This window comes from Solenopsis invicta, chromosome 1 (genome assembly GCF_016802725.1).
Source record: "Solenopsis invicta isolate M01_SB chromosome 1, UNIL_Sinv_3.0, whole genome shotgun sequence".
NCBI lineage: Eukaryota > Metazoa > Arthropoda > Insecta > Hymenoptera > Formicidae > Solenopsis > Solenopsis invicta.
In genome coordinates this window covers 5,607,113-5,620,015 of record NC_052664.1, presented here as the reverse complement: position 1 = coordinate 5,620,015, position 12,903 = coordinate 5,607,113, and the positions used below count along the sequence as shown (strand labels likewise).

The 12,903-nt window shown below is 37.7% G+C and overlaps 1 protein-coding gene across 1 annotated transcript in view; it reads right to left on the bottom strand.

Moving 5' to 3' along the window:
- The window catches only part of LOC120357060, a 21,367-nt gene extending 8,719 nt beyond the window's left edge, over positions 1 to 12,648 (bottom strand). The window contains exons 1-2 of the mRNA XM_039446446.1: positions 11,081 to 12,648; positions 9,420 to 9,526 (exon numbers count right to left, since the gene is read on the bottom strand). Of these exons, the coding sequence (XP_039302380.1) occupies positions 9,420 to 9,526; positions 11,081 to 11,112 (139 nt within the window). The 5' untranslated portion in view covers positions 11,113 to 12,648. The remainder of the gene's footprint in view (positions 1 to 9,419; positions 9,527 to 11,080) is intronic.
- Positions 12,649 to 12,903: the final 255 nt, after the last annotated feature.

The following is a 12,903-nucleotide window of genomic DNA, read 5'->3' as shown; positions in this document are numbered from 1 at the left end:
TCACGATGGTTTTTTTAAATGGGACACTATTTTTGACTGCGGATTTCGAAAGAGCGGAAAATTTTACATCAAACTTGTCTCATAAAAAAATTGTTTTTGCGACCTTGGAAAGGTAAAAAATGAAGGTGAAATGCCTGAAAAACGATCTGGTGTACTTTTTCTGAAATGACGTGATTTTAAGGTAACACAAATGTGCATAATGCTTAAACAAAGTCAATGAATTGTAAAAGTATTAATCACTTTGACTAGCTTGACCTTGAGGTCAATTTTCAAGCTTGTTTGAGGCTCATAACGCATTTTTTGATTAGTAAACCCTATTTTTGACCGCAGAACCTGTTTCTTGACAATGGGCTCTTAAACAATGGCACTTTTTACATGAGCATAGGGATTTTTTTAGTTTTTCGACCTGACATTTTGAAGGTCATATCAAGGTCATATCAAGGTCAAAAGCACTTTCATCTTACTTTTAGCGTTACCCGGAAACAACGACGTGGACGTAGTAAGTTCAATTTCATTTAGGGTACTTGATTATCGTGAGTCCCCTTGCCTCTCACGTCGGGGTGCTTGATTATCGTGAGTCCCCTCGCCTCTCACTGACACTGTAATTTAAATGAATTACCCACGGAGTAATTGTTCAAAATTACCTCCGTTGGCTTCGAGGCATAACTGCAATCTGTTTTAAAAACTGTCCACAGTTCTAAGCAGGTAGCTCTAGGAATGGCTGCAAGCTCTACGAATGCGGTCCATAAAATCATCTCTTGTGGTTGGTCGTTCAGCAAAAACAACATTTTTCAAGTATCCCATAAAAAGAAATCAGGCGACGTCAAATCTGGTGAGCAAGGAGGCCATTCAACTGGACCCCTTCGTCCAATCCATCTGTCATTGTAACTGGAATTTAAAAAGGCACGTACAATGAGTGCATAATGCGGTGCAGCACCATCTTGTTGAAGCCACATTCTTGCTCTTGTTGCTAAGTCAACATCTTCTAATAAGCCTGGTAAGTGATCTCTTAGCAACGATAAGTAACTGTGTCTATCAACGTTCTCTTCAAAAAAATAAGGTCCAATCAAATAACCATTTACAATGCCGCACCACACCATAATACTCCATCGATTTTGACGATCTATTGGCCTATACTAGTGGGGATTAACATCTAACCAATAATGGCAGTTGTGTCTATTAAGTTGTCCGTCACTATAAAATTTAGCCTCATCTGAGAAAAGCACATACCTAAAAAAATTAGGATCATCGTGTAACATTTGTAAAGCCCACTGGCAAAAAGCAATACGCATCAGATGATGATTAGGCTGTAAAGCCTGCGTAAGAGTGATGTGGAAAGGGTGATAATTTAGAGCTCTTAAAATTCTAACAACAGTTCTTTGTGGTATACCTATTTCCCTTTCAATCTGGCGAGTACTAACATGAGGATTAAGGTGAAGTATTGCTAAAATAGTTACAGCTCGCGCATCATTTTCCTCATATTCATGATGTTGACGTTGACGAACAAGATGTCCATTGCGAGCTCTTTGGACTAAACTACGTATTGTCATATCAGTTGGATGTCGCCTTTCAGGAAAACGTTGAGCATAAAGCCTTGATGCTGCATTGTAATTGCTATGACACTCCCCTAAAACTAATATAATATCAACAATCTCATTAGGACTAAAATCAGCCATTCTGGAAAGGTAACTTGTGAATGTAATTACCTACATACCCTGTATGTATGTTTGGAATTTTTAAATTTAAGCAACTTTAAATAGTAAATTTTTCAATTATGCAGAAGTGAGTAAGAAAGAAAAAGAATAAAACTCTATTATAACAATAATTATAAATCTTAAATCAAACGTAATTATTTAGTTTTTTTCAATCGTTGATTATTAGCATTAGGTATCGCAGTGCTGTCAGCTACTTGCAACTTTCGGCCGGATTCTTCGACGCACGCCTATTGCTCCCCTCCCACCGCTCGCGCCTTAGCAACGGCGCCGCAGGACGGCGTAACTAAGGAGCGCGATACATCGTCTCAGGACCGTGCGTTACGCCGTCCAGCGGCGCCGTTGCTAAGGCGCAAGCAGTGGGAGGGGAGCAATAGGCGTGCGTCGAAGAATCCGGCCAAAAGTTGCAAGTAGTAATGTTTAAGCATTATGCACATTTGTGTTACCCAGAAAACCACATCATTTCAGAAAAAGTACACCAGATCGTTTTTCAGGCATTTCACCTTCATTTTTTACCTTTCCGGGTCGTAAAAACAATTTTTTCATAAGACAAGTTTGATGTAAAATTTTCCGCTCTTTCGAAATCCGCAGTCAAAAATAGGGTGTCCTATTTAAAAAAACCATCGTGACCTTGAAATAACCTTCAAAATTGACCTCAAGGTCAAAACCAATGGTACAATTGAATGACCCCCTCTGTCCTGGTCAACTTTTATCTAAACCATTTTTTTGTAGATACCGTTATTTGGAAGATATTCGGGTCCATATATTAAAGTTACTCACCCTGTATATATATATATATATATATATATATTAATTATATAATTTTTTTAAATATATCTTTAATAATAAAATGTCTATATTTTATATTTATTTTCTTTTAATTTAGTAAAATTAATTCTTATTTTACAGAAATATAATCGCATGTTTTGGAGTAAACGTATAAATTCAAAGCGATATATTGTATTCCGTCTCTTTCTTTTCTGATTTTCTACTATTGCTATCTCGCTTTTTTGTTTCACATTTCTGCCACTTAGAAGATGGAAGCGTTGCAGATCTTTCTTACACGAAAACATAGGAAAGTGGGGGGTGGGGGGTACTAGCAGTCCATATTTATATAGTCAAAGCGTCCGCCAACTTCAAAGAAGAGATACATATATGTACACCCAAGGACTTTGATTCTGTCCATGGGGAAATTTTTCAAACTGAGAAGTCACCACTTTCTACATACTCGCAGTTCGTGATTAATGAAACAACTAGAGCTTATTGGTTGTTACGTTAATCATGAACTGTAAGTATGTAGAAAGATAGCGACTTCTCAGTTTGGAAAATTTCCCCATGGACAGAATCAAAGTCCTTGGGTGTACACTCAAGGACTTTGATTCTGTCCATGGGGAAATTTTCCAAACTGAGAAGTCACCACTTTCTATATACTCGCAGTTTATGATTAATGAAACAACTAGAGTTTATTGGTCGTTAAGTTAATCATGAACTGTAAGTATGTAGAAAGATGGCGGTTTTTCAGTTTAGAAAATTTCTCCATGGACAGAATCAAAGTCCTTAGGTGTACTGTCGTGAGCTAAAAGGTTGCAACACATTATTTTCGATGGTTTTTGGAATATAGACTTGCTCATCGAACGGCGAACGTCATTGGTTCTTACCTGTGTACCCAACCAATTACGTTCGCCTATCGATGAGCAAGTTTACATTCCAAAAACCATCAAAGAAAATGTGTTGCAACCTTTTAGCCCACGACTGTACACCCAAGGACTTTGATTCTGTCCATAGGGAAATTTTCCAAACTGAGAAGCTATCTTTCTACATACTTACAGTTCATGACTAACGTAACAACTAGAGTCCTATATAAAGAGAGAAGCGACATTGATGTCCGAAACTCTGATTGGTAATCTGATTGATACTTGATTGGCTGAAGCGAGCAGCCATATTGTGACCACAGCTGTTTGTAGAATAATACGAATGGTGTTTGATGACGTTAGAACGGTCCCAAAATAGCGATGGAGGACTCAATTGGATACTGAAGGTTGTGGTGGGGGTTCGATGTCGCTTCTCTCTTTATATAGGTGTATGTACAGTCGCCTGCATTATAGTTGCGACACTTTTCTTTCAATGCGTTTCTGAACGCGCAACTATAACGAGAACTGAGAACGTGTTTGGTTCTTACTTGTGTAACTATAATGCAGGCGACTGTACAGTCGTGAGCTAAAAGGTTGCAACACATTTTCTTTGATGGTTTTTGAAATATAAACTTGCTCATCGATCGGCGAACGTAATTGGTTGGATCCACAGGTAAGAACCAATTATGTTCGCCGTTAGATGAGCAAGTCTACATTCCAAAAACCACTGAAGAAAATATGTTGCAACCTTTTAGCTCACAACTGTACACCCAAGGACTTTGATTCTGTCCATGGGGAAATTTTTCAAACTGAGAAGTCGCTATCTTTCTACATACTTACAGTTCATGATTAACGTAACGATCAATAAGCTCTAGTCGTTTCATTAATCATGAACTGCAAGTATGTAGAAAGTGGTGACTTCTCAGTTTGGAAAATTTCCCCATGGACAGAATCAAAGTTCTTGGGTGTACACCCATAAAATTTGATTCTGTCCATGGGGAAATTTTCAAACTAAGAAGTCGCTATCTTTCTACATACTTACAGTTTATGATTAACGTAACGATCAATAAAATCTAGTAGTTACGTTAATCATAAACTGCGATTATGTAGAAAGTGGTGACTTCTCAATTTAGAAAATTTCTCCATGGACAGAATCAAATTCCGTGGGTGTACATATGCATGTCATACATACAACTCGGCAATACTAAATAAAAAATGTATTTATAAGAACGTAAAATTTTTTGACACATAATTACATTTACATTGATATAAAATAATATTTTATATCATTATCTCATATTACGATATTTATATTTCTCAATAGGCACATTATGCGAATATTATTTTGTATAATGGTATCACGAAAACTTTGAATAATTGCGCTAATATAATACATTATAACGCAAAAATATTGTTGAAATAAAGTTTTTAAATAACATTCATCAAAAATCAAATAAAGGAGTATACAAATTTTCAATGACTTTGTCACCATTCGGCGATCGTTTCATTTCTACATTTTCTTGTGTATTTTTGTTTTTTTTTTGTTTTTGTAGAAACCGAAAATCATCGTCAGAATAACGCCACACTTAAGAAAAAAATTGCTATATTGAAATAAAGTAAATAAATTATTATTTGCATCGTTATGAAATCGTCAATTATGCTTCAATAATTTAGAAATTAGTTCAAAATTAAATCAAATCAAGTAATAATGTATTGTAAAGCAATTATTTAACTCGTGATACCATTGAACAAAATAATATTGGCACAATTATCTTATTGGGGAATATAAATACCATAATATAATGTTATGATATGAAATATTATTTCGTATCAATGAAAATTAATTATGTGTCAAAGAATTTCGCGTTCTTCCCTGATAAAAAAAACCGATAAAAAACGATAGAAAGTGTCAAAAACCTGATTCAAAACGATAGAATTCTATTGTTTTGAATCAGGTTTCTGATACTTTTTATCGTTTTCTATCGGTCTTTTTAATCAGGGTTATCAACACATTTTTCATTAAGTTGTATGGCATACATGTATCTCTTCTTTGAAGTTGGCTGTCTTGTGAATCATTGACATCTCGTAAATTTGGACAATTTAATATAATTATTTTTTATATACTGTGATATTTTTATATGATTATGACATATATAATGCATATACTAATTTATATTTAAATATTATTCAATCAATAAAACATTTCAATATCATCGTAATTACTTCAATGTAGTAACAAGTTTACAAAAGTGCAAGAGCACCCACTGTCATTATACAATGATACCATCACTGAGCGCGCGATCTTTAGACTACCTGATTCGCCTACTGTAAATACTTCTCATTTGAAAGTATTATAGCTTTGACATTTTTGCATTAGAATTTTTGTCTTATTTTTAAATAAGGAACATGTTATTAAAATTTAAATTATGGATTGTGGGACACCCTGTATATGTGTTTAAAATTTGTTCACATTTTATATAATTTTTGTATGTAAGTGGCCATGAAGCAGGCGCATGTGGCACCGATGCATCTTCACGTCGCTACATCTCGATATGACAGATATACTAATCTCAATAGTCAACTTTAATGCTTGATATCTCTGTTTGAGGGGCAGTCCAATACTTTTGTCTGCCAGATTCGTTTATTTCATGCAAGAACGCATTAAATAAGTCTAATTTTGAGCACGTTTTTTTGTGCACAAATGATCGGTGTGCAAGTGAGCGGTACGCAATTAAACGGTATCTAGTGTAACCGTGTCTAAAATATCATATCTACGGGGTGCGGCGCCAAAATCCGGACAAATTTATATATTTTTTTCAAACATATTTTTTATTTCAAAAACAAAAAGGTTTACAAAATGTGTTAACCACATTGTTTGTAAGGCCATAAAAAACATTTACGTATTCCCCGCTTGCTTGAATGACCGCCTCCAGTCTGTGTCTGAAGCGTGTGCAAGCGCGTTTTAATGCGTTACGGCAATATCGCGGTCCATATCGGCGAATGCCACTTGAATAACGGCTCTCAATGATACGACGTTTGGATGTCTGGACTTGTTCATGACTCTTTCAATTTCGACCAAAATATATCGACGTTTTCCGACAACCAATTTTGCACCTCGCCGGTGTTACAAAATCTTTGTTGGATTTCTCCGACTTATTGTACTTTGCGATAACATCGTACACAGTCAATCTCGGGTACCCGAAGAACTAAATAATTACTGTCGCCGAGCGTCCAGTGCGAACACTTTCGATAATTGCGGCTCTTCAATTATACTGCGCACTTGGTTTCGACATTGACGCTGTTTCAAAAGTTATGATGGTTTAGTATATGCGTCAAGCTATTGGAACGCCAATTGCGATATCTATTAATGGTGTGGAACGGCGGGAATTTCAAATTGAATTTTGTTCGTATTTTGGTGCCGCACTGTATATTTGCACCGTGTCTAATTATACGGTGTCTAAGTGAAGACCACTCATCAGCTACGGGGCAGGAAAATACGAAGATGGATGGGGAAGAAACATGAGCCATGGTGGTGAGAAAAACAAATAAAAAGAAAAAATCACAAAACATGGAGAATAAAGGCAATATAGTCAGACCGGATACTCCTGAGGCAAAAAGTGTAGGATCAAAACACCCTCCAAAAATCCCAATGGCGACAATAATAAGAAAATAAAGAAAGTATATAAAAAAAGATCTACGACTGATGCAGCTGCAATACCTCCCCCCCCCCTCAAGTATTAAATAAAATAGGACGCACTAAGAGTACAACGTGTGACCATTGGAGCTCTCATATTATTAGTTCCAGGTTCAATGGGAGCTGATAGGGTGGATGCCCTAGCACAACTAAGACAAGTACTGTAAGAATTCAGTTGAAGTTAAAATATCCAAAAATGTTAAAAAAGCCGAAATTAGAATAAAAGAGCTAGATGACTCCATTAATAAAAACGATATTGCGGCTAAAGGTTGTAGTGCCTAAGACATCAGGGTGGGAAATATGCATCTGGTGGGCAGGATAAGGGCGCTGGGCCTTGAGGCAGCTCTCTAAAAGAGCGAGGCCGTATAGTTTACGAGATTTTGGGTGAAAGAACTACCGCAAGAAGCCCAGTTGGCCATCGAGGGGGTCAGTGTCGGGATCAGGATCCAGATGGATTATCTGGATCTCATTTTCGATAGCCTATGGAGTTTTGAGCCACACTTTCTCGCTTTCTCGGGTAACTGGCTCCCCGATTGAGGCAATGGCCTCCAGCTTAGGAAAGATAATGACCAATTTCAGGGGCCCAGAAAAAGGGACTTGTCGTCTCTATTGGGGGTGGTCCAATCCATTGCTTTGTATAATGCCCCCGTGTGGTACTCGGACATGATGGCGAGAAGCCGCAGCAGGGTGCTCCTCAGGAACGTCTAACGAGGATTGACCGTCCGAGTCGCACAGGAGTAAAGGACCAGGGGGTCTATTTTCGAAAAATATTGCATACAAAATACACAAAAATACTATAGTATACGTTACATATATTATAGAGTTCCCTAGTATTTTCGCATACAATATTTTTCTAGAATAAGCCCCCATCTCCTATGAGGCGGCGATCGTCGTGGCCGGAGCACTGCCGTGAGATTTTGTTGCGGACCTGTACGCGGAAGCGTACGAGAAGGTGGCCCGTAAGGATCCCCACCATTCGGCGGGGCCCTGAATAACAGATAGCAAAAAGTAGGGGAAGTGTGGCGGCTCCATGTCCAATGACGCAAAATGGAGGAATGAAAGGAGAGCCTGTCATCAGTAAGGAGCCTATGGATCGTCAGGGCCATCCGTCCAGTCCTGGAGGAGTGGACGGAGCTGCGGCAATTTGGTTCCCTCACGTACAGACTGGTGCAAATACTTATTGGACACAGGTGTTTTGGTAAATATTTGCACAGAATAAGGAGAGAACCCACCGATATGTACCACTATTGTGGAGCCTCGCAGGACTCGGCGGATCACACATTGCCTGAATGTCCGGCTTGAGACGGGAACCGCTAAGTCCTTCAGAAGGCCCTAAAGTTTGGAAAATGGGAGGAGCTCTCTCTAGAGAGTATGGTCAAGACCATGGCCTTAACCATGCTTTCCAGAGAAAAGCGGTGGAGCACGCGGCCTCCTTTAGCGAGACTGTGATCTCGCGGAAGAAAGCCGCGGAGAAAGAAAAGGAAGCTGACGTAAGGGCCCCAGCCTGTTGGAGAGGGAGGAGGAGGAGGGCGTATACCCGATTCTTCTGATTTCCCTCTCCTGCCTTTTGAGAACACAGGGCGTGGGTGCAAGTAATACACATGCTCATTGCACGTGACCCACGAGTAGGAAAGTTGTTGTGTGGTGGTGGGTGTCCTGCAAGGTGTATTTCATTTACCGTTTAATTGCTCACAGACCACTCACACGCTTGACCAGTGGAAAATCTCTAGGCATTGGCCGCTATGAGTGGGACAAATAAACGGTGTGTACGTGAACTGCTCTCGTCCCGCAGCGAGAATCATAGGAAGGGTTCTCTCCCTCCTGTTCTTTCGAAGGGAGGGGGGATTGATGAGGACATAAGGATCTCGTTGATTGAAATGCTTGTGATTCCGAGGCGCCCCCCTCCCACCCTGGTTCCCACCGTGGGGTTTTAGTCGGTAAGAGTCCGACATAACCCATCCCCCTTCCCCGAGAAGGGAGGGTATCCATGAGGATTTTTCCATGTCACAAAAAAGGTGGGCAATATAATAGTGACTCCAAACGGACTTGGCACCATATGGATGTTATGTTCTTTGGCTGTGGTCAATAGAATAACTAAAGTAGACCAAATACATATTGGATGAGCGGCTGCCCGGGTGGAGCTATTAAATGCAAAGCCATTACAATGCCACCGGTGTTTAGAAAAAGATCACATAAAAGAAAGTCATGCTTAGAACTTTTTCTTTTAGAACACGGCTGAGCTAGATTGCGAATTGGCGATAACTGCTGAGCCGCACTGCGTGCCGGAAAGACTACAAATCTGGATAGCTGATACTGGCAGCTTAGTGGAATTAAAATTGGACCTTTTTATTCAAGTACAACTTTTTGACATTCTATACTTACTCATAAGTTCATACCAGTAAAAAGACACATCTTGTTTCAACCTGATTGTACCGTACTTCGAAAAGTATACATGTACTACCCCTTCATTAGTAACATTGTAATTCCATCTGAAATTATATAGCTAAAGTATTTTGATGCCTCTTTTAGAAATAACATTCAAAACATTTTATTTTTTATAATGACAAAACTAATATACAATGCTGATTCCTTAAGTTACGCGGAATATATGTTTCTCATGTGTTTTTATGCAGTTGAAAACATGTAAATGAAATTTGTTAATACAAAAAAACATACATAACATAAAAAATCATGTATGTAATAAAAATATTCATTTCACATATTTGACAAAAACAACAATAAAAATGAAGAAAATCAAAATCATGTGATACGGTAGTATCACTAAGTATATAGAAAAATTCGGGTATATTCTATAACTTTGAAAATAGCATTGTCTCCATTGTTGTTGAGTCGATTATCTCGAGCTTTTGCTTTGTCAGACATTTGAATTAAATTAACAGAAATAAAGGTTATAATGAAAAATCTTTTATTATATAATGTTAAGCTTTTGATTGCGACCAGTCCAAATAAAATCAGTGTAGTTAATCCCGAGATTTCAAGATCGAGTTTATGAAAAATGTTACTTCGACGATTTCAGTATTTTATTCAGTCTCATGAGTAAATAGAAAAAAATAAAATACTGGAACCGAAGGTACATCTGTAATGCTTCAAATTAACGATTGTCCGTCAAGATGTGTTCTTGAAATTAAACAGTTACTCAACATGGTGGCTAATCTTCGAACCAATTGAGAATGCGATCGAATCATAATACAAAGACAAGGATATGCTCACTCGGTAATGGACCACTGCGCATATTAACAAACATACACTCAAAGTCATCGATTCTGTCCCTCAGAGAATTTTACAAACTGACAAGGGACATGTCACGGGTGTCCGGAGCCGATTTAGTTCTCCTTGAAATATACACAAAAATCATAAAGACACGTATTTTTTTATTCGTGCAGAATCTCACGTTTAAGGGGTAAAACATTTCTTTGAAGAAAAACGGTATTTCTCTTTCGGGACAAAAATCGTCGAAAGTACAAAAGATGGAAAAAAAAATTTTTAGCAAAGCTTGTACAGTTTAAAAAGCACTTTAAAGTTGTAAAAAAATTTTTTATTTTTTTGTTTAACAAAATACTCCCACAATCTAAAAATTTTTTTTAATTTTTTGTCGCCAAATTAAAGGTTAATTTTTTTCAAATTTAACAATGCGTAATAAAATTATATTACTTTTTTTTTATCCAAAATTCTGGCTAGTAACCTAATGTTTAATATCCAATCGTTCTGTGTCCAACCGTGCAGTGTGAAATCGTGTAACTACCATCCAGTACCATCGAGTGACACGTCCTATCATCCATCGTATTTATATGTGAGACGATCGAATTTATCCGTCGTAGATTTGTTCATTTATCTGTCAAAGAGAGTATTTCTAAAGGCTTAGCTTTGAGTGACCCAAATTTCAAGAGCTGGTTGTCGGTGATGTAAATTTTTATGAAAGAAAGAATCATGGCATATACTGGACCTTTATGCTAACACCACAAAAGGATTTCATAAAAAACCGCAAATAAAATTCGCGTAAATCAAGGAATCAATGTACTTACAATAAGTTGGTATTAAATGGACCAGGTGTCATGTAACTCTTCCAACTAAATACATCATAAGTAACATCTTCGCAGGCAGGATAACAATTAGAACATTTTAAAGTGTTTTCCCCTGTTTGAAAAATATTTTCCTCATCTTCGTAAGGAGAAACCGACAACCATGTAGCTATCCCATAAGAAAAACAAAAAATTAGTGATGTATGTATCAATGGTATAGTTTATCAATTGTGTATATACATATACACACACACACGCACGCACGCACGCACATACAAATACACACACACACACACACACACACACACACACACACACACACACACATTTTGGGTGTACAACTTAGTTCGGTCCGTTTTCAAAAGATGGCTCTAGGTACTATAAATGGTTGACGGCGACAGTTGATTTTTGCTGCATCGTGAAGTGTCAACATCTGTCAACCAAATATTGTTTACAAGCCTTTGAGTTTTGTACAACAAGTTTAATTTTTATTGCGTTGAAAATGTCGAGTTTTGTTCCAAATAAGCACTATTTGCGGGAAGTTTTGATTTTTTCTTTCAATTAGAAAAAAAGTGCAGGTGAAGAGCATCAAATGGTTGTGGAAGTGTATGGTGAATCTGCACCATTGGATAAATTTTCCAAAGAATGGTTTCGATGATTTAAAAGTGGTGATCTTAATGTTAAAAACAAAGAGCGTTCGGGTCAACCGAAAAAGTTTGAAGATGAAGAATAAGAAACATTACTTGATCAAGATTCGTGTAAAACGCGAAAAGAGCTTGCAAAAACATTGGAAGTTACTCAACAAGCTATTTTGAAACGACTCAAAGCCGCGGGATACATTCAAAAGCAAGGAAATTGGGTCCTATACGAATTGAAACCGAGAGATATTGGACGACGATTTTACATGTTCAAAATGTTGCTTGAACGATACAAAAAAAAAGTCTTTTCTGCATCGAATCATTACTGGGGACAAAAAATGGATTCACTACAACAACCCGAAATGCAAAAAATCGTATGTAAAATCCGGCCAACCGGGAACATCAACGCCGTAGCCGAATATCCATGGTGCCAAGGTAATGCTTTGTATTTGGTGGGATTAGAAGGGTGTAATCCACTATGAGCTGCTAAAACCTGGTCGAACCATCACGGGAGCCTTCTACAGGCAACAATTGATCCGTTTAAAGCGAGCTATATTCGAAAAATCCAGAATATGCGACCAGACACGAGTCTATAACCTTCACCATGACAACGATCGATCTCATGTTGCTGTTTCAGTTAAAAACTATTTGGAAAAGAGCGGATGGGATGCTCACCCTTATAACGCAGACCTTGCCCCTTCCGACTACCATTTATTTCGATCAATGCAGAACGCTTTGACTAAAATATGCTTCACTTCAGAACAGGGTATCAAAAATTGGCTAGATTCATTCTTGGCTTCAAAAGATAAACGCTTCTTCCGCGACGAAATACATAAATTGCCAGAAAGATGGAAAAAAGTAGTGACTAGTGATGGATAATACTTTGAATAAAGTATTAATTCATTTTATCGTTCAAATAAATGCGTTTTTCAAGCAAAAAAACGGACCGAATTAAGTTGTACACCTAATATGTGCGCGCGTGTGTGTGTGTGTGTGTGTGTGAGCGCGCGCGTGTGCGTGTGTGTGTGTGCGTGTGCGCGTGCGTGTGCGTGTGCGTGTAAAACAAATTCTTTTGAATATTCTGAGTTAAAAATCCTAATACAAAAATGTCAAAACTGTAATACTTTTTAAATTATAAATGATTAAAGTTGTCCAATTGTAGCACATAGAATTTACGCGCTCAGGCAT